Below are 22,203 nucleotides of genomic sequence, written 5' to 3'. Positions count from 1 at the left end.
TGAGTTCAGCACAGCTGTTAACTGAAAGAACTGAATTCCAGGTGACTCTATTTTGAAGAACCTGAAATATAAAGCATATTTTGGTTTGTTAAGTTGAGTATGTGTATCAGGTTGGGTTCTGTGTTGCATTAGAACATGCTGTGCTGGTTGACTTGTTGAATGCGGATCTCGGTCGTCAGCTACTCCAGTATCAAAGCCTGGTGTCAGAGCCAGCTGGAGAAATCACACGGCCTTTTAACCTCTCCAGCTGCACCAGACAGCAGTCTGTTTTCTCCCTCAGCTACACTTATATCATATATGTGCTTTTATATGCTAAAAATAATTGATTAAAGCTAATTTATTTATTGAGGGGTAATATTGGTGTATCTGTTATGCACTCTCCGGGCAGGAACACTGCTACTGCACTGTGTTGAGGTGGAATGTTTGTTTGTTTGTTTGTTAGCTTATTTGTTTTGTTTGTTTGTTTGTTAACCGTTCCCTTTAACAGTGAAATGCTCCTTGTATTACTGGCTGCATAATCCCAAAGCATGATCCATCCACCCCCATGCTTAACAGTCAGAGAGGTGTTTTTTTCATCAAATTCTGCACCAAACATACAGAATGGAACATACAGCTTGCACAATGGAATGACCATATATGTGTATATGATTAATTTGAAATTATTTACTAAATGCAAATTATTTGACCCCAAATTAAATCTACCAGTTAAGCAACTAAAATTATAGTATCAGATGTTTTGATTAAAGATCTCTTAAAAGTACAGTGTACACATTAATTAAGACTTGCTGTACATATTTTCCCCAGGCCATTTAAATGGCCATCCCCCCAATTGAGAGCATTAGGCTTACAGGGCTAGTCAGGGACAGGCAGGGTCTGTTACCCCAATGCAAAATGGGTTTATGTACGGGGAATCCAGCAGGAAAAAAGGCAAGGTAAAAAATATAGTCAAAATACAAAAATAGGTCGGCAACGGAAAACAAAAGATACTGAGATTAAGGCAAGTGGGAAATCAGTCAGTAACAAAGGAAAACAGCAAAAGAAACATATAGTAGAAGAGCAAGTGAACTAGATTCAATACTCAGAGAAGAGCTAAGGAAAGAGAGGGGTATTTGTACTAAAGCAGACCAGGTGTGAGCAATCAGAAGCTGGGGGAGTGTGAACAGATATTTGCTGTAGCGAATCAGGAAGGTCTGGTGTGAGTGCATTCTGGGAGTTGGAGTCCAGAGCAGGCAGACTGACAGCGTCAGGTATACCAGATTAAATGCGTTATTTTATTTATTTGTTATTATTTGTTTCTGTTGTTATTTGTGTTGCTGAAACGCTACACCTCTCAGCAGTCGAGGAAGTGTTAAAGTCCAGGCGGTGATGAAGGGGTCGAGAACCTCCTCCCGCCGGCTGAGATGATTACTCACTTACTCATGATTGGCCGTAAGAGACCATGCCATGAGCCTTGAAGTACAGTAAGCAGGAGGTGCAGGGTACAGAGAGCAGGCGGCCGGAGAGCGAGACGGGCAGCTCTCAGGGTTTTTACCCGGTATGTATTTGAGGCTGTAAACTTTATTAGAACAGAATTTGTCTGAAGGGAGAGTTATAGTCAGATTTACTGGTGAAGTTCTTCATTTGGGTCTTTATTTATTATTACTGGATTTATGGTGTAGTTAGAGTTTAGAGCAGAACTGTACAGTATGTAGTTTCTTTTTGTTACTGTAATGTTTGATCTTTGCTGTTCTGATAGAAAGATGATGGTGAGCAATCATGATAGTGAGTGTTTTTAATATGTTCTGTGAGCATCCTGACCAGGAATGTGTCCCAATCACACTTTTTTGCCTCTGAGTTTGATTTGATTATACTGAGTCTCGATATGATATATTGGCAATTCAGTAAAACATAGAAAGAACACATTCAAATTATCTGTTGATTAAAAACTATTTTTTGTTATTATTGAAACAACATTATAAAAAAAGCAAATTTTTGTCACAAAATAAACAAGATTTTTACATTTAAACTAGACTTTTTACTGTATTTTAAAATATACAGCTCTGGAAAAAATTAAGAGTTTCTGAATCAGTTTCTCTGATTTTGCTATTTATAGGTTTAGTTTTGAGTAAAATGAACGTTGTTGTTTTATTCTATATTCTATATTTCTTACAAATTCCAAATAAAAATATTGTCATTTAGAGCATTTATTTGCAGAAAATGAGAAATGACTGAAATAACAAAAAAAGATGCAGAGCTTTCAGACCTCAAATAATGCAAAGAAAACAAGTTCATATTCATAAAGTTTTAAGAGAAATCAGTATTTGGTGGAATAACCCTGGTTTTTAATCACAGTTTTTTTTCATGCATCTTGGCATCTTGGTTCTCCTCCACCAGTCTTACACACTGCTTTTGGATAACTTTATGCTGCTTTACTCCTGGTGCAAAAATTCAAGCAGTTCAGTTTGGTTTGATTTTTTTTGCGTATTCCAACTTGGAAAGAGGAAACGCTTTGTGTTTGTGTGAGAGAGAGTCTTCAGCACAGTGATGCTGTGTAGACTGGAGGATAGTTTTTCATCCAATATACCTTTGCTGAACATTCTATATATTTAAGTGTTTAAATGCGTCAGGCTTGTTTAGTAAATATTTGACAGGCAAAAAAAAAATGTATGACGAACAGTGACTCGTTTCCTGTTTCAGTGTTTCCTCAGTTTAGGAAAAAGAGGATTATAAAGCAGCAGAAGTGTTAAGCAGTTCCAATGGCTAAATATTTTTAAAATATTACAAATGTATTTCTCTTTACAAGAGTGTAACTTCAGTATTATACTATTATTCTACTATTATATCTGAAATAAAATGTCCACAATAATATTTAGTGCAGTTAATTCTGGGGCAATAGATCAGACAGTGTAGTTACTGTAACAGGTCTGTTCACTAATGTTGCTTTAATTGTTGATAAGAAGTTTTTAACTTTGTGTTTTTTTCTGCCAGTAACAGAAATTCTGACCCACTTTTGTCAGACGCTCTGTATAATCAGCAAACTAGCATTTCTCCTTTTAGCCACCGAGCTAATTTTTAACCGCAGTCTCTGAGGCCTGACGTTATAAAGACAGGAATAATAAAATAACAAAAATGCAGGAAAAAGGAGTTAACACAGAGCAACCTGTAAAATACACCTTAAAACACAGACAGGTAAGTCAGCTCAGTCAGCAGATCAGCAGGTTTATCAGCGCAGTTATCAGAACTCTGCAGGTTACTCTGGATCACAGAGAGTGGTGAAACTCAGTGGAGAACCTGAGGGTCGTCAAGAGGCCACAGTATTCATATTATTTCACCAGTTTCTCCATGTTTAAACACTTAAATATAATTTTAAAAATCTTACACAGTAAAATCTTTAAATTTGTGTCAAACATTTTACACAAAAAAATTTAATATACAATCAAAATTGTATGAATTAAAAGGAAAATTGTATGTTGCAAATTCAAAATAGAAAAGAAATGTATAGAAAATCTACACTTTTAAAAATACCCAATTACTTTTTTCTTTGCAATTATTTAAAAATTATTTGCATTTGAATTTTGACTGTCTTTGCTTTGATTTTTGTTTCGGAATCTCTTGTTTGATACTGCTTCAATATATTTTTTGCTTCAATATATAAATAATCTACAATTTTTATTGCAGTATCAATTCACGTGAACCTGAGAACCCAAGATTTAAAAAATTGGCCTATATTTCCTGTGTGTGCATAAATCTTTAACCCCCCTCATTCTCACATTACAAGCCATTGTTTTTTCTTCGTGCAATGAATTCTGAGTATACAAATATGGCCAAAGATTTTATGTATTTTTAATCATATATTTTAATAATATATTGAGTGGTTCTTATAAAATTACAGCATTTAGTTTCCTGAAAATCAGTTTTTGGATCAAACAAAAAACTGTTATTTTAACTGAAATTACACTAAATTAATAGATATTGAATAAAATCAAATTGAATAAAATAGGAACTCAAATCCAATCAGAATGATTGAGTAAATCAATGTTATCAGGCCCCAGGTTATTTTTTAATGTACACAAACAAGTTGAACTCTGGGAAACATCGTCAGCAGAATGAGTGAGGTCATGTCTATATGATACTGTATGATAACGATTCTGATAACGATTATCATCACAGACCTACGAGAACTTCTTTACAGTTTATCTCCTGCTGTGTGCTGCAATTAGCGGTAATCAGCACTGTGTGTGTGTGTGTGTGTTTTACAGGCCTAGTATGTCTGGTCCTCATCTGATGAGGAGAGGCAGAGAGCAGAGGAGGATGGATGTGCCCAGAGATTTCACCGTGGCCTCTCCGGCCGAGTTTGTTAAACGCTTCGGAGGATCCCGAGTCATCGAGAAGGTGAGGACTGCAGCTTGATTTAGGGCGTGTCAGTGTGTCTTTGCTATCATAATGATGGGAAAAGTACACCTAGTGTGTCTCGAAATGCACAAAAGGCATCTACTAATTCCCCTAATTATTCATAGGTGTGGTGTAATCAGAGAGTCACTCGCTCATTATTTCCTTTAAGAGTAGATCAGGTGAGCTCTGTCTTTGGTGGATTGCTATTGTAACGGTGCAGCTACCTGGACGTGTTCAACAAACTCTTCTCAGCAGAGGAAACTGAGCTGCTGGTTGACGCTGTGAAGGAGCTCCAGCAGCTCATTTACGGGAACAGCAATGTTATTTTATTTACTATTCTGTTTATTGTTGATGTAAAAGTTGGGTTTGTGCTGCTGTGTGTTCATGTGTGTGCAATAAGTGGGGGTGTACGCTCGGCTCGGCACAGCGCCTGTGTTACCGAGATAGCGATGAACGTCTGACTGTTGGCGTCTGTCTAGGTTGTATTCAGTCAGTGGAGCTCCTGTGTTTTCTGTTACCAAGATAAACAAGCAAAACTCCAGAAATGTACCTGAACACACCTCATTTCCAGAACACCACGCCATCAGTGTAGATATATTCAGAAGCTCTGCTGATATTTAAATTGCCAAATCTTGAATCTTCTAGTGTAGATGTTTGTTGTTCTCCAGTGCAGCTCCGTGTGTCTCGTATCACCTTGAACAGACCTGAGATCAGTCTGCTGACTGCAGGGAGCTGATATCTGAATCTGAAGTTAATGTTTAATGTTTAATGCTGGTTTTCTCCACAGGTCCTGATCGCCAACAACGGCATCGCAGCCGTGAAGTGCATGCGCTCCATCCGCCGCTGGTCCTACGAGATGTTCCGCAACGAGAGGACCATCCGCTTCGTCGTCATGGTGACACCTGAGGACCTAAAGGCCAACGCAGGTATAACTACACCTGGACCTAATCATGAAAACCAGTATTTCTACTGAAATATTGTCCAAGGAATTATTACAATAAACAATATTGTGGTCATTTTAGGACATAGTTAGGTTCCACTGACATAAAAATGCTATAGTGGTGTAATAATGCAATTACATGATACTTTTCAAGAGCACTGTAATTTGAATTACTACACATATTTAGACATTAGGATTGAACACTCAGTATATCACAGTATTTAAGGTATTTTTGCAATAACAATATTCTAGGCTATTTTGTTAAGAAGAGTAACTTACCTAGAGACTGATTTTTTGTATAAAATTACAATAGTGTAACATTAATATGACATTAACAGTAATTACGACAGTAATAAACATTGTTAAATGGTTAAGTAATGTCTCAACTAATTATAAATTGACATTATCTAACTATATATAACATTATAAAATATTACTAAAGTTTAATGCTTGGCAGTGAATTGAGACATTAGTTAAAATCAGTCAGTTAATAATTAGTTTTTTTTATTACAAATTTTTGTGCATTTTTAGCACTATTTACAAATAAATACATAAATGAAAGCACCGAGTAGTCCAGGGATCTAAAGCGCTGCCACAATGATCAGGAGTTAGCTGGTTTGAATCCCAGTCATGCAGCTTGCCATCAGCTGCTGGAGCCCTGAGAGAGCACAATTGCCCATGCTCTCTCTCTGGGTGGGTACAGTACAGTAGATGGCACTCTCTCTTTCCCCTCATCACTCCTAGGGTGATGTGGATCAGCACAAGGCTGCGTCTGTGAGCTGATGTATCAGAACCGAGTCGGTGCGCTTTCCTCCGAGCGTTAGCGCTGTGATGCTACTCGGCAATGCTACAGCATCAGCAGGAGTTCAAAAAGAGGTGGAGTCTGACTTCACATGTATCAGAGGAGGCGTGTGCTGGTCTTCCTAACCCTCCTGGTGTTGGAGTATCACTAGTGATAGGGGGATATACAGCTGACCAGCTAAATTAGGAGAAAAATGGTATATAAAAAATACATTAATGAGAACAATCTAATCCCATAATAATAACTGTTTTCTGTAAGTAGCAAATCTGTCAACGCAGTGATTAATAGTAGAAAAAAAAATAAATGTCTTTTCTCTGCTTTTACTGAGTAAATAAACACCTACAGTTTAGATAAGAAGGCTTTCCACTTTAATTTTCTCAGGAGACTGTGTAAATGTTTGTACTGTACTATGTGTGTGTGTGTGTGTGTGTACACAGGCCTGGTGTTCCAGACTGGTCAGGAAATTGAAAACTGTGCTGTGTGAACAGTATTTATGACTCTATTATTGTATTTTTATATTTTAGAGTATATTAAAATGGCGGATCATTATGTGCCGGTCCCCGGAGGACCCAACAATAATAACTATGCGAATGTGGAGATGATCGTGGACATCGCTAAGAGGATCCCAGTGCAGGTACAGCTCTTACACCCAAACCCAGAACACATTACAATACATTTATTTATCCATCCACTGCATTTACAGCACGGGGGAGTGACTGTTCAACTTTCAACTTCAACTTCTATAGACCCAATGCCGCTGTATTACATGTATTACAAAAAGCCTTTTATACTCAGCACTCATCCACACTCCACAGCGTACTCTCAACCGGAAACCACTGTCCACCTGGAGCACTGCATCGGACACTACTGCATTTACCCAGGACAGAGTGCCAATTAATACCTGGGCACACAGTCATACATACATTTACACACACACACACACACACACACACACACACACATACACACATACATACCTACAATCAATAACTTTTTTCTGGGTAATTTTAGAGTATCCAATTTACCTGATTTCCATGTTTTTGGTCTGTGGGAGGAAAACCAACACAGACACGGGAAAAACATGGAAATTCCACCCAGGAAGAGACTTGAACCCAGGACCCCAGAGCTTGGAGGCGAACGTGCTAACCACTAAACCACCATGCCGCCCATATAACTACTATTGATTAGGGCTGGGTGATATTACTAAAAACACATACCTCAAAATGCTGATATTTAACATAAAATAATTACCGTATTTTTCGGACTATAAGGCGCACCGTATTATAAGACGCACTATCAAAGAACGCCTATTTTCTGCTATTTTTCCATACATAGGGCGCATCGCATTATAAGGCGCGTTAAGTGACACTAGAAAGGGTGCCTATATCAAAGTGAACAGGGGTGGCGCCATGTTTCCCTTCCCCCACCGGGGGTGGTCTCTTGCCGGTGGAGCGTCTCAGTATACAAATCTAGCTCTTTCAAAGTCAAACGAGTGCTGGATATTAATCTACACAGATTCCTCTCCTGAAAACTGTTTATTTGGGTGAGTAACGTGCTTCAGTTTATTTACAGTAAGCTTAGATTTCCAGATGTCCACTAAGGCTTGCTGCACCAGCGTTAGCATAGCTATCCGCTAGCGCGCTAGCTAGTCACCTAAACTAGTAAAGTTAACCCAAACTTAAACGACAGCGTTACACTGAGTAATCCTGCGTGTTCTGGTAAGACAGTGAGATATTAGCTAGCGATTCGTCCCCCGTAGCTTGTTTTAACACGGTAAACAAGCAGATTACAGGCTGATAAAACTCACCTCTGAGAGAGTTAGCGCTTAGCATCTAGCTAATGCTAGCCAGGCAAAGCAGCACAGACTTACAGGCCGATAACTCACCTCTGAACGGTGAACGCTTAGCGATTAGCATCTAACTCTAATAATACTGCTCCAGCAGTATTAAAAGTACTAAATTTAGAAAATACTGATCTCTGAACAGTGAATAAGCTAGCTAGCTTAGCGGTTAGCATCTAGCTAATGCTATTGCTGCTCCAGCCTCGGAGCTGCACGGCTCTGGACTCTGTATAGCACTGAAACTCTCTATAACGCTGCACGGAGTGTGTGTTTACTGCTCCTTACAACCTGACGAGTAAAATCCATACAAAAGGCGCACCGTATTATAAGACGCACTGTCAATTTTTGTGAAAATTAAAAGTTTTTAAGTGCGCCTTATAGTCCGAAAAATACGGTATTTATAAAACCTCAATTCCAATAAAGTTGAGACAATGTGTTAAACATAAATAAAAACTAGTGATGTCAATCAATTAAAAAATATAATGAGATTAATTATGACAATATTCTTTGATTTACTGCAATTAATCACACTTGTTATTTTTAAGTCGTCTTTTTAAGATCCCACTGTTCTAAAGGAATAACAAACAATTACACATGTTTTATAAATATTATGTATAGTACATTTTTTTATGCTGTGAAAGTGTTATTTAAATTTGATGTAAAGAATCGCAAAGTATCACTTGTTGACAGACTTGTAATATATTGAATAGTAACCCTCTGTATCATAATATGTATTTTATCTCCATGTTTTTGCCCATACACAATTCTGTTAGCGACTGCTGTTATTTCGATTGTCTGTCTGTCTCTGTATTGTAATTGTAATTGTATTGTAATTGAGTTCAGTACTAATGATGATCTGTCTGTAGGCAGTGTGGGCCGGGTGGGGTCACGCCTCGGAGAACCCCAAGCTGCCGGAGCTGCTCCATAAAGCTGGAATTTCATTTTTAGGTACGACATCAAACACTTACACTAAATAATTACTGTACATTTAGTAACAGATGAAATCTACTATATTCTACTTTATTTCGTAAATATCTTCTGTCAAATTACACTAAAAAAAGAGATAGTCTATATCATTTTCAGAATTGTGCAAATATAGATAGATATAGCAGTGCCTACAATAGTTAATCTGCTAATCTGTTGATTTTTTCTTAAAATAAAGTAACATTTCCATCCCCATAAAATTCCCATTTATTTTTTTTATTCCAAGTGTCACTTTTAATTGAATCTCTGCTGCAGGTCCGTCCAGTAAGGCGATGTGGGCTCTTGGAGATAAGGTGGCGTCCTCCATCGTAGCTCAGACTGCAGGAATCCCCACTTTACCCTGGAGCGGATCTGGTACATATATATCATATCTATTATTCTTTATAATTACCACATTTTGGCATATTTAAAATTTACAGTCATTCAGAGTAGGGGTTTGATGTGTAATTGTTATTCATGTTTACAGTAAATAAATATCAAAATGTATTGCCATAAAAAAAGTTTTGATAACTGTGGTTTCTGTGGTTGATCTCTCTCTCTCTCTCTCTCTCTCTCTCTCTCTCTCTCTCTCTCTGTTTCTCTCCGTTTCTCCAAAGACTTGAAGATTTCAAGGGGGGAGGAGGAGCAGAAGTCGGGTCACATGATCAGCGTCCCGCTAGATATTTATGCTAAAGGCTGTGTGAGGGACGTAGACGAAGGCCTCGCAGTAAATACACCTTTCATATTTTATACCTTTCACACACATTACACCTGTCATTTGATCACTTTGAGGATATCCTCCTAAAAATATTATAATTACTTGTTCAGGATCAAGTGAACTGACACTTTGAGTCATATTACGTTAATTTATAACATTAAACATTAATGTGTTGTATGATTTGGTCATTGTCTCTCTAAACCTTTTTGCTGAATTTACTGTGTAAATTTCACTCATATGTAGCACTGCTGAAGTAAATCTACCACTAAATCTGTAATTAGAATAGCACTGCTGAGGTAAATGTGTGTTGCTTTGTTGTTGTTTTTCTGCAGGGATCTATTAACAAAGTTGAGTTAAATAAATATTTTAAATTGTAGTTTTATAATTGCTCTTTGTCTTCCTTTTTTATTATTATTATTTTTGTTTTTTAATGTTCTGTTTAGAAAGGTATTGCAGATATCCAGTCCTTATATTACCTTAAACCAATTAGGGTTACATCATTAGCTTAAATTACATCTCAAATGTTTCCACCTATGAACATTTTTAACAAGTCATCTGGTCTTATTTCTAATATATATTTTGTCCATTTATTCCTTTTATTTGTCTTTCATTGGTGAAAATGTTGCAAAATTAATAAAAAATCTATTTTGTATTCAGTATTTCATCATTGGCCAAATATTTTCAGATCAGAATATATCTTCTGTGATGAAATCATGGTTAAAAGTGTCTGTTTAAACTGTGTTATGTGTCTGTAGGGGGCGGAGAAGATTGGCTACCCCGTGGTGATTAAAGCCTCAGAGGGTGGAGGAGGAAAGGGCATCAGGAAGGTGGACTGTGCTGAAGATTTCCCCAGCTTCTTCAGACAGGTACATTCAGACACCCTCAGCTTCAGCTTCAGGAACCCCTCTACCCTGTAGTTCTACACTGTAGTTCTCCAGGTTGTGACGGTGATATTAACCCCCCGCAGGTCCAGGCGGAGGTTCCAGGTTCTCCGATCTTCATCATGCAGCTGGCGCAGCACGCCCGGCATCAGGAGGTGCAGATCCTGGCGGACGAATACGGAAACGCCATCTCTCTGTTTGGCCGAGACTGCTCCATCCAGAGGAGGCACCAGAAGATCATCGAGGAGGCTCCGCCCACCAACGTTTCTCCAGCCACGTTTGAGCAGATGGAGCGGGTGAGGAGGATTTTCACTACATGTTGTAGCACAGGTGTGCCCTGCCAAGCAGAAGTGTGTCTTTTAAAATACGATTTTTTTTATATGCTTGCCAGGTAAGGAAAAAATCCCAGTAAAATGTTTATCTGGCTGATTGTCCCACCCATTTACCTGCTAATCAGCTGTATATCCCCGTATCACTAGTGATGCCACAGCACAAGGAGGGTTAAGAAAACTAGCACACGCCTCCTCCGACACATGTGAAGTCAGACTCCGCCTCTTTTTGAGCTGCTGCTGATGCAGCATTACCGAGTAGCATCACAGTGCTAACACTCGGTTCTGACAAATGAGCTCACAGACGCAGCCTTGTGCTGATCCACATCACCCTAGGAGTGATGGCAAGCTGCATGACCGGGATTCGAAAAAGAGATCTTCTTAGTGGACCACTTGGCACCCCCATATAAATATAGAAAATGAAGACTAGATGAAATCCAGTGTTTGTTAGCAACACTAGCTTAGCATTGTCTGTTGTAAATTAAAGAAACACATTGTTGTATGTATTTGGGTATCAATCAAGTAATTAGATCGCTTTTACTGGATATCTAAATATTATGTTTTGTGTGTGTGTGTGTGTGTGTAACAGTTCGCAGTGCGCATGGCTAAGATGGTAGGCTACGTGAGCGCAGGTACAGTAGAGTACCTGTTCTCGGAGGACGGCAGCTTCCACTTCTTGGAGCTGAACCCCAGACTGCAGGTGGAGCATCCCTGCACTGAGATGATCGCAGACGTCAACCTGCCGGCTGCGCAGCTACAGGTACGACACGGTGTTCAACACATTAATACTAACCTTAAATCAACTTATATCTGTTTATATTAACTTATCACATTAAAACGTTGAAATTAATCACTGCTAAAAATACACTTTAACCCACTCCAAATCAAGATTTCATTGTTAGAAAAAGTTAATAATCTTGGAAATACGTGTATTTTTGCATTGATTACTTATAAAATGCAATCTGATCATTATTTAATTCACAGTTACAGACAAATACAAGCTGTGCTGTATGCACAGCTTTAACACAGGCTTTAATGTTGTTTTGGTCATATCACAGCACCCAAATAGGTTTGAGGTCAAGACTTTGACTTCTGGTTCCAATACAAATCACAAATGCTCTTATTTTTCATCATTCTTTAACTAATTCTGAGCTCTGAGCAGCAAAGCAGTTCCACATCATGATGCTCCTGCCACCATGCTTCACAGATGGGTTAAGATTTCGGTGGTGGTGAATAATTATCATCTTCTTCTTCTTCTTGTCTTTTTAAACAAGAACAACAAACATCTTAGTGCGCTTTGGAAATTACATGAAAATACATCTTTGTTTGGTTAAAATGTGTTTTTCTATAATAATAATTATTTTATATGCTTAAAGTATATTTTCTTTTTTAATTCTTTTTGTATCAATTGCAATAAACAATGGTTTATATTTAAAGAAAGAATATATGAAGCAGAACTGTATGTGTGTATGATTGTGTGTTTTCAGATTGGGATGGGGATTCCTCTGCACAGGATTAAAGAGATTCGTGTACTATATGGAGAGGCACCGTGGGGGGACACGCCGATTAACTTTGAGTCTCCGGAGTGCGCCCCCTGTCCCCGAGGACACGTTATTGCAGCGCGGATCACCAGCGAGAACCCGGACGAGGTCAGTGTTCCAGTTGATAGGAACTTCATGCAGTGAATAATACAGGAATTCAGTGTAAATTATATAATCATGGTTGTTTGATTAATCCTGGTCTGTATCTCAGGGCTTTAAGCCGAGCTCAGGAACAGTGCAGGAGCTGAATTTCCGCAGCAGTAAGAACGTGTGGGGCTATTTCAGCGTCGGGGCCACGGGCGGTCTTCACGAGTTTGCCGACTCTCAGTTTGGTCACTGTTTCTCCTGGGGAGAGAACCGCGAGGAGGCCATCTCGTAAGTCCTGTCCCACACTGTGCTTTAGATTAGTATATATATGTGTGTGCATTATTACTGCAGAAAACATACTGGTGTGCCAAAATCATTATCAGGTACGGCTTAAGCCTTTATGGAGCCCTAATTGCTATGCTCATTGCTATCTTACACCCCCCCCCCCCCCAACAGTCTGTTGTCACACTTTTCACCTGCCTGATTTAAACAGCAGCAGAGCTTCTGAATATATCTACACTGATGGGCGTGGTGTTCTGGAATTGAGGTGTGTTCAGGTACATTTTAGGTGTATTGCTATTTTGGCAGCGGTAAACACAGGTACAGGTACTGATTTGAACCTTGAAACAGTCACCCATCAAATGTCCATGCATATATATACATATACATAATATTACCCTATTAACATTAATCCTAGATTTTTTTATTAATCATGTGGTTAATTAAAATATCTATGCTTTTGTAGTAGTAAATTCAAATATTGCAAAATACTTTATTTATAGACTTTAGCAAGAATTTATTATGGATCATTACAGATACTTTACTTTAAAAGTACCAAGTATTCATGCATAGAAGAAAATAAGTCCAGTGTAAAAAAAAAAAGAGGCATCAAGATGCTTGATAATCGTTTAATTATTGCAGACTAAGGTTCCTAGAGATTTCCCACAACTAGTTTGTATTATTCAATGTTATTTTTAAAATTTAGATTTTTTAATCATGATATATTAGTCCTTTTGTGAGTAATTTGTGTATGGGTATAGTCCAGTGTATTGACAGTGTCCTTTACTGTGTTGCGTCCTCTGATCATTATTATAGGTACAGTATATTAGTGATGGTGTCCTGTACTGTGTATATTATTATAGGTATATTCTGATATATTGACCATCTTCTGTACTGTGTTGAGTCCTGTGATCATTATTATTATTATTATTATAGGTATATTAGTGACAGTGTCCTGTACTGTGCTGTGTCCTGTGTGCAGTAACATGGTGGTGGCTATGAAGGAGCTTTCTATCCGCGGGGATTTCAGGACGACGGTGGAGTACCTGATTAAGCTGCTGGAGACGGAGAGCTTCAGGAGTAATGATATTGATACGGGCTGGCTGGATCACCTGATCGCGGAGAAGGTGCAGGCGGAGAGGCCGGACACCATGCTGGGGGTGGTGTGTGGAGCTCTGCACGTAGCCGACGCCAGTTTCAGGAAGAGCATGTCGGACTTCCTGCACTCACTGGAGAGGTGAGCATCCCCAGCCCGGGGTGTGGAGGAGCTTTACTGAGCAGTGATAATCTACCATTATCATTTAACCCTGATTCTGATTACAGTGCTGATCTAATCTGGGGTTTGTGTGTTTTCTCAGGGGTCAGGTGTTACCTGCTGCCAGTCTGGTGAACACAGTGGACGTGGATCTGATCTATGAAGGGATCAAATACTCCCTGAAGGTCAGACAGGATATAAATTAGCCTTAATAATCACTTTCTTTAAGCTTATATATGTATCTATCTTATATATTCTGCCGAAAATGGCAAAAAAAAACATTTTGGTAGTTCAAATCAAATAAAATAAAAAATACCTAATAATTTACACCAAGAAATTACACCTAAAATTTATTTTAGGTCACATTACTGCAATTAATGTTAGGATTGTTTTCAGGAGCAGCTGCACTTTTCTGGATTCCTAGACACAAAGCAGAGCCAGAGAACATAGATATCTACATCCTTAATTTTCTCATTTCAAATTAAAAGTCCCAAACATTTAGGTCATACGCAAATTTAGGCAATTTAAAATACACAGGAATTAATGAGCTATTTTGATCTGTATTAGTGAGACACAGAGCAGTTGTAAAATTGGGTACCACTTTAAAATAAGACTCCTTTATAAAGGGTTTATAAATTGTTTATTAAGTAGTTTATAAATAGTTATAAGTTAAGTTGTACATACTTTTCAAACATTAATAAGCACAGAAATAGAAAGAATAACAGTGATGGTGCCTTTGATGACTTATGGAAAATACAAAGTAAGAGAAGCATCTAATAGTAACATCTGAGGTTTATCAGTATAAACGAATGTGGAATCTCTATTTGGTGTATGACAGGCCACTGTTGCCCTTTCTACGTATGTGTTGTAACTGCGTATTAATGGTTTATAACCTAATTAATAACATTAATAAATGCCCTTATGAACTATTATTAAACCCTTTATAAGGTAATCTTATTTTAAAGTGGTACCGAAATTTGCCTCATTTGCGAGACACTTTGTTATATTTTTTTAATATAATATAAAATCCTTGTTAAAAAAAAACATTTAAAATGCTTTATTATTGGTATATGGTATAATCCTCATACCACCCAACTCAACTAAACCCTACTGCACACACTGTTAAAACTGTGCTTTGAGGGTGTATCTGCTAGGATGTTAACAATGTTCAATAAATCTGAATAAATTGTAGTGTTTAAGACATTTAATACATTTAGGCTATTTAATTAATGCAAATAAATGGAAAAAAAAATAGTCAAACGTTTTATTTCGTTCAGTTTAGGTCTAAACTTTTTATTCCAGTGCATCATTAATCGGTGTGTGTGTGTGTGTGTGTGTGTTACAGGTGGCCCGTCAGTCCCCCACCACGTACGTGATCATCATGAACGGGTCTGATATAGAGATAGACGTCCACAGGCTGAGCGACGGCGGTCTGCTGCTCTCCTACAGCGGCAGCAGCTACACCACCTACATGAAGGAGGAGATAGACAGGTAATAACAGCTCTATTACACATCACTAATAAAACATAAACTACTAATAAACTAAACATTAAACACTTCAATCGTCTCTCTGTCTGCAGTTACCGGATCACTGTGGGTAATAAAACCTGTGTGTTTGAGAAAGAGCGCGACCCCACGGTGCTCCGCTCCCCCTCTGCTGGAAAACTGCTGCAGTACATTGTGGATGATGGAGGTCATGTGACAGCCGGGCATCCCTACGCTGAGATCGAGGTGAGGATATACATACAAATTAATAATAATTATAATAATACGCTTTATATTTATATACCACCTTTCATACCTGAAAATGTAGTTTTGAAAAATTCACCTCACAAAACAGAATAAAAAAAAATACTGAATAAAATGAATATGCCAATAGAAATACCAAAACATAAGAATGCAGCAAATAAGTACTAAATAAATTAGTAAATTAAAATGTATTTTAATTATTAATATAATTAAAATTGGACATAATTTTTCTTTATTTTTAAATTTTCTGTTTTTATTTACTCTTATATTTAAGCAAAATATTAAATACAAATATATTTATGCCTAATTGTTTAAAATGCAAAAACTCTCTCTTTAAACTCTTTAAAACTGTTAAGCACTAATTAATGTGTGTGTGTGTGTGTGTGTGTGTGTGTGTGTGTGTGTGTGTGTGTGTGTGTGTGTGTGTTTGTGTGTGTGTGTTGTGTAGGTGATGAAGATGGTGATGACTCTGGTGGTGCATGAATCAGGCTGTATTCACTTTGTGAAGAGACCTGGAGCTGTTCTGGCGCCCGGCTGCATTGTGGCCCACATGGACCTGGACGACCCCAGTAGTATTCACCCTGTAATCATCTGCCTTTTTCCTGATAACCCCATATATCTTTCACCATATCTGTACTCTGTCACAACCCCCAAACCATATTTAGATTGCTCATTTGTAATATTATAATATTTTAATTCTGTTAATTCTGTATTTTTCTCTTCTCTCCAGGTGGAGCTGAACACACTTCCTCTACCTGCTCAGGAGCCCCTCCCCATGGTGGGCGAGAAACTGCACCAGGTGTTCCACAGCGTTCTGGAGAACCTGGAGAAGGTGATGGATGGGTACTGCCTCCCGGAGCCCTACTACGGCTGCAGAGTAAGAGAACACAGCGTCACTGCTAGACTGAAACTCTTCTTTAAGGCCAATTTATACTTCTGCGTTAAGTCAACACTTTTTCTACAGCTTAGCCTGTGCAAGTGCCCTATGCAGCTGCCTTCACTTATACTTCTGTGTTGACTCAATGCTATGTCTGTCGTAGCCTGTGCGAGCGTAGGCTCCAGCATAGGTCAGACGCAGAGGTATAAATTGGTCTTTAGTTTGAGAGTGTTTCTCTGGTGCCGAACTCTGACCCCGTGACCTCTCTCTTTGATCAGGTGAATAAGTGGGTGGGCACACTGATGACGACCCTGCGTGACCCTTCGCTGCCCCTGCTGGAGCTGCAGGAGATCATGACCAGCGTATCGGGGCGTATCCCCGTTACTGTGGAGAAGGCCATCCGTAAAGTCATGGCTCAATACGCCAGCAACATCACCTCCGTCCTCAGCCAGTTCCCCAGCCAGAGGGTGAGTTCACTACAGATTGAAGCCTTTCAGTATTTTTAGCATTTATTTATTAATCAGGAGAGTAGTCAAAGTCTTGTAGAGTTGTAGACTCAATACATAAAATACATGCATAAAAAACACAGTTTTTTTCGGATTGTTTTGGCTGCTTCACCTGCGCACATCTCCACAGTGAGGTGGGACTTTATTATTGAATTGACACCTTAAAATTAGCATTACATGAACATTCATTCATACTGCAGCAAGTGGCTGATCTCCTCATTATTAATGTCTCTTGAATAGCGTCTCTTTGGGCTGGAAAGTTAATCATATTTTAATTTGATTTTATTAATCAAATTACAGTTTTGATGTGAATTTTAAAATGAGAAAATTGAGATTGCAGTTCTTTGTTTATAGAATCTGCAGAGTGACTCCCAGTAAATAGACATTTGCTTCTATCAGAAACCTTTAAGGAACTCTTGTATATAACACTTTTCAGTATATTTAACTTGAAATACAATACCATTCATTTAAAAGCCGCGTGTAAGGCAAGCTATTGTTTTCTTTACAATTCATTTAAAACATTTTTTTTACAAATAGTAATCAGCATCACTTTAAATTGTGCTGTCTGTTTATACATTTAAAAAATGATGTTATGTAAGAACTAAAAATCATAAATGGAGAATTGTGAATGTTTGAAGAATATTGTGATTTTGTTTTTCACAGTATCGCAAAGCCATTCTGTCTCTTTTAGTGATACTCCAGGTCTGGCTTGCTGTAAACTGCACTGTGAAACTTAGGTGAAGCTCCTCCCAAACAGTGAGTTGTTGTTTCCTGTCTGTAGATAGCGAATATCCTGGACAGTCATGCGGCCACTCTGCAGAGAAAAGCAGACCGTGAGGTTTTCTTCATGAACACTCAGAGCATCGTTCAGCTGGTGCAGAGGTAAGAGCTCCACTGCTGGGAAAACTGGAGCTATCAGTTCTTATCTTATGATTAGTGAGATACAGTGGAGAATAACTTGTTGTGTGTGCGTGTGTATAGGTATCGCAGTGGTATTCGAGGCTACATGAAGACAGTAGTGCTGGATCTGCTGAAGCGCTACCTGCAGGTGGAGAGACAGTTCCAGCAAGGTAACACACACTCACTATACTCTCACACACACAAACACACATAACAGTTGTGTTTTAAGTTTATGAAGAGCTGGTAAACTGAGTAAACTTATAATGAGTGTGATAAAGCACAGGTGCACCAGATGAGACTCGTATTAAAGTACAAGGTTTTCAGTTTTGCTCTCTCTCTCTCTCTCTCTCTCTTGCTCTCTGTCTCTCTCTCTCTCTCTCTCTCTCTCTCTGTCTCTCTCTCTTTCTCTTTTAGCCACCTATGATAAGTGTGTGATAAACCTGAGGGAGCAGTATAAGCCAGATATGACCCCCGTGCTGGAGTACATCTTCTCCCACGCCCAGGTCTCCAAGAAGAACATGCTCATCGCTCTGCTCATAGTGAGTCTTTGATCTTCTTTGAGTTGCCTGTTTGGTGTTGTGATATATAGACATGTTTTTTTCTGAATATAAAAAAAAATCATACACATTTATACATTTTTTTGGAAATACTAATTTATACAGGGTAACAAATGCAGTAAAATCTAAAAATGTTTTTATTTTGGTGTAGTAGTCTAATAGACTAAACGAATTGTGTAATGTGTAAATTTTGACAATAGCAGTATGATTTTTAAAACGTAAAAAAACGTACCTTTTTAACTTGTAATTTTGCTGCTGTATAATATAGTATATAATATAGTAATCGAGTAAATAACCTGAAATATTTTGATATTATTTTTAAGCCATATCGCCCACCCCTAACAAAGCCTGAATGTAAGCTGAAGTCACACGCTGTGCTCTGATTGGCAGGACCAGCTGTGTGGGCGGGACCCGACTCTGCCGGACGACGTGATGGTGATTCTGAATGAGTTCACTCAGCTCAGTAAGATGGAGAACTCAAAGGTGGCTCTGTGCTCCAGACAGGTGAGTTCTGACCCGGTCTGATCTACCTGTGTGTTTAATCTCCTGATCAGCATGTTAAAAGGTCTGATCTTTGTTTTACAGGCTCTGATCGCGTCTCACCTGCCCTCCTACGAGGTCAGACACAACCAGGTGGAGTCCATCTTCCTCTCCGCTATAGACATGTACTGCCACCAGTTCTGCCCCGATAACCTGAAGGTGAGACCAGTACCAGACACTGAATCCTGTCCCAGGCTGGACGGGTTCTTTATGACCCGATCCAACTAAACAGGGATCTCTGGAGCATCTAAATATTCCAGCTTTGTGCTAAAAGTGAATTATGTGCTTTGTAAGATATCTACACACACTGCAAATTCATGCTGGATTAAAAACACCCAGAATCATATTGTATTAAAAACACCCAGATTCATACTGGATTAAAATAACTGTACATTTTTTACTATCAGACTTACCAAAAAAAAAAAAAAAAGTATATAGGCTGCAGATTCACACTGGATTGCTGCTGAAGTGTAAATACTAACACACTGCAGATTCACACTGGATTGCTGCTGAAGTGTAAATACTAACACACTGCAGATTCATACTGGATTGAAATCACTACACATTTGCTGTCAGATTGAAAATGGCACACAATGCAGATTCGTACTGGATTAAAATCACTATTCAAAGTATTAGTTCCAAATTATAAATACTAATCAGACTGCAAATTCATAATGGATTAAAATCACTCTTTCATGGATTAAAATAGTCAATTTCAAAGGCTGTAAATTACTGACACACAATTACGGACTGTAAATACTAACACACTGCAGATTCATACTGGATTTAAATTTCTCCACAATTATATCTGCCATATTCTAAAACTACACACACTGCAAATTCATAATGCTCCACAGTCAGTTATCTCAGACCATAAATTCTAAATAAAGCTAAAGTAGCTTAAATGGGTCTGTAGAGTTACTTTTTTAAACTCCTGTTGAATATTTTTCTCCTGCACAGAAACTCATTATGTCTGAAACCTCCATCTTTGACGTTCTGCCCAGTTTCTTCTACCACAGTAACCGGGTGGTGTGCATGGCTGCTCTAGAGGTACAGTGGATAGATCTGTTGTGTAATATTTCTATATTTTTACGTGTTTTTAAGGAGGTTTAATGCGTGTCAGGGAGGTGTGTGTTACAGTGTTTGTACCTGTTCAGGTGTACGTACGGAGGGGTTATATAGCTTACGAGCTGAACAGCCTCCAGCACCACCAGCTGCAGGACGGGACATGTGCTGTGCACTTCCAGTTCATGCTGCCTTCATCTCATCCCAACAGGTTGGAAATAACACCACCCAAACATCCATCCTACACCTTTACACCAGGCTTTACACCTGAACTGTCTACACACAACTGAGATTAACATGATTCCTAAAAGGGTCTTCTGAAAATATACACATTTACATCCTCTTACCTCAATTACACTTTAGGATCTTTAGTTTTTTAGGCTAATGTTAGGTGGCTACCTACCTATTACTTATTAGCTTATTTAGCCTCAATTTTTAGTTTGCCATTTATTTCCATGTTAGTGTTCTGTGATGTTTTGTGATTGCCATTACAGCTTGACCAAATTTTTTTTGGCATACATTTAAAAGTAAAAAAAACATTATTTGAGTTAATAGACTAAAGTCACACCACGTTCCAAACCACATCCATTTACCAAACTAATGAAGATCTGGAGAAGTTTTTAGAGAAAGTTGAGAGCCCAACTAAGATTGGTGATGGCGGAAATTCAATCTTAGCATAATAAGGCTTCTACAAATCAGATCTCAACGTTTTGTCCATTTGAATGCCTCTGGGTTTAGCGACCAATGACGTTACTTTGCTTTATTTGTTTTCCTATTAATTGTCCACGTTTGACTTTCTGTGTTGTGTATTTTTCCCTATAAAAGAGAGCCGTACACCAGAGTGAGCAACTCCGAGCCCAAACCAACGTAATGGCCTCTTCATTTCTTAAACTAATGAACCGTGTAACCTGTGTTGCAGTGCAGGGGTGTGCACCATTACAGCTCTCACCTTGCTAACACAGCTAGTAGGCCTGTGGTTTTGGTGGCTGTGTTACTAAAGCTGCACTGGGCAGTTTGGGAGGCCTTGTATATCCATCCTGAAATGTTCACCCCTCTCCCACCTGGTTTCACTCTTTTCCTCACTTTCACGATGGCTGTACGAGGCTGGCGGGGTGCGCTGAGTGCGGACGGAGCTCCACTGGTGTGATTCAAGTGATTTATCGATTTGCAAAGCCAGCAGGAACAAAGCATTACCCACACAGCAATAATGAGGACTCGTTTTTTTACATACAGCTTTATTAAATCACATGAGCTTTCCTCTCTTCTTATGATCTCATGGCTTCCATGTTGAGTTTCAGCAGCTTGGTGAATCACAGCGAATCACATTCTCAGAGTTAGAGATGATTACTGATTACTGTAGAGTGGTTTTCTTCCTGGCTTTCAAGAGTTTGTTAACTTTTTCACTGACACTTTGGTTAGAAGTTCCTACTGAAGCTGAACCTTGGCTTTTAGAACCATGGCTATCCAGACCTGAGATTAACATGATTTATAAAAAGATTCCCTTAAAAGTTTACGCATTTGCATCCTCCTAGGGATATTCAGACTATAGGTTCTTTATTTTTAGCATTGGAGCTCAACTATGTATATTATTATTTGTTTGAATGGAAATGTAGCTAAAGTCATCAGTGAGTGCATTTACACACACCTATAAATACCTAATTATTCACGTAGACAGTATGTAAACAGCAAATTCTGATTTCTTTTTTTTGTTTTTTTTTAGCTTAGTAATGGTATTTCTTAGTGCATGTATACTCTTAACCGGAGTATACTGCAACTTCTCAGTCTGTGCATGAATAAAAACAGACTGTAGAAGCAGAAATATCTAAGCAGCGTTTAATCAGATCAGATTACTGAACAACTCCAGTGTTCTGATAAAAAAAGAGCATGAATCTTTCTACAGAAGATGGGGGAAAAATTTATCTAGTGATCTATTTAAGGCTAATTTACACCTACAATGACTTTGAAAGCACTTTTCTAGACTGTTCGGATTTTCAGACTAATTA

At 38.5% G+C, this 22,203-nt stretch overlaps 1 protein-coding gene across 9 annotated transcripts in view; it reads left to right on the top strand.

Moving 5' to 3' along the window:
• Positions 1–22,203, top strand: part of acacb (acetyl-CoA carboxylase beta) — a 54,955-nt gene that overhangs the window by 11,626 nt on the left and 21,126 nt on the right. For 6 of the 9 annotated variants that reach the window (XM_049470244.1, XM_049470245.1, XM_049470241.1 and 3 more), the window contains 26 exons: positions 4,239–4,371; positions 5,159–5,297; positions 6,638–6,747; positions 8,820–8,901; positions 9,193–9,291; positions 9,534–9,643; positions 10,390–10,500; positions 10,602–10,811; positions 11,434–11,604; positions 12,332–12,493; positions 12,597–12,760; positions 13,734–13,988; positions 14,110–14,191; positions 15,352–15,497; positions 15,587–15,737; positions 16,204–16,338; positions 16,486–16,632; positions 16,911–17,099; positions 17,920–18,020; positions 18,120–18,208; positions 18,453–18,577; positions 18,986–19,099; positions 19,181–19,294; positions 20,096–20,185; positions 20,293–20,411; positions 21,026–21,067. In XM_049470244.1, coding sequence (XP_049326201.1) covers positions 4,239–4,371; positions 5,159–5,297; positions 6,638–6,747; positions 8,820–8,901; positions 9,193–9,291; positions 9,534–9,643; positions 10,390–10,500; positions 10,602–10,811; positions 11,434–11,604; positions 12,332–12,493; positions 12,597–12,760; positions 13,734–13,988; positions 14,110–14,191; positions 15,352–15,497; positions 15,587–15,737; positions 16,204–16,338; positions 16,486–16,632; positions 16,911–17,099; positions 17,920–18,020; positions 18,120–18,208; positions 18,453–18,577; positions 18,986–19,099; positions 19,181–19,294; positions 20,096–20,185; positions 20,293–20,411; positions 21,026–21,067 — 3,390 coding nt within the window. Of the gene's footprint in view, positions 1–1,449; positions 1,535–4,238; positions 4,372–5,158; positions 5,298–6,637; positions 6,748–8,819; positions 8,902–9,192; positions 9,292–9,533; positions 9,644–10,389; positions 10,501–10,601; positions 10,812–11,433; positions 11,605–12,331; positions 12,494–12,596; positions 12,761–13,733; positions 13,989–14,109; positions 14,192–15,351; positions 15,498–15,586; positions 15,738–16,203; positions 16,339–16,485; positions 16,633–16,910; positions 17,100–17,919; positions 18,021–18,119; positions 18,209–18,452; positions 18,578–18,985; positions 19,100–19,180; positions 19,295–20,095; positions 20,186–20,292; positions 20,412–21,025; positions 21,068–22,203 lie in introns of those variants that run through there. The other 3 variants (XM_049470247.1, XM_049470246.1, XM_049470249.1) reach the window with 2 other exon arrangements.

This window comes from Astyanax mexicanus, chromosome 22, assembly GCF_023375975.1.
Source record: "Astyanax mexicanus isolate ESR-SI-001 chromosome 22, AstMex3_surface, whole genome shotgun sequence".
NCBI lineage: Eukaryota > Metazoa > Chordata > Actinopteri > Characiformes > Acestrorhamphidae > Astyanax > Astyanax mexicanus.
Note: the sequence above shows the minus strand (reverse complement) of the source record. Positions and strands in the feature narration are given on the sequence as shown.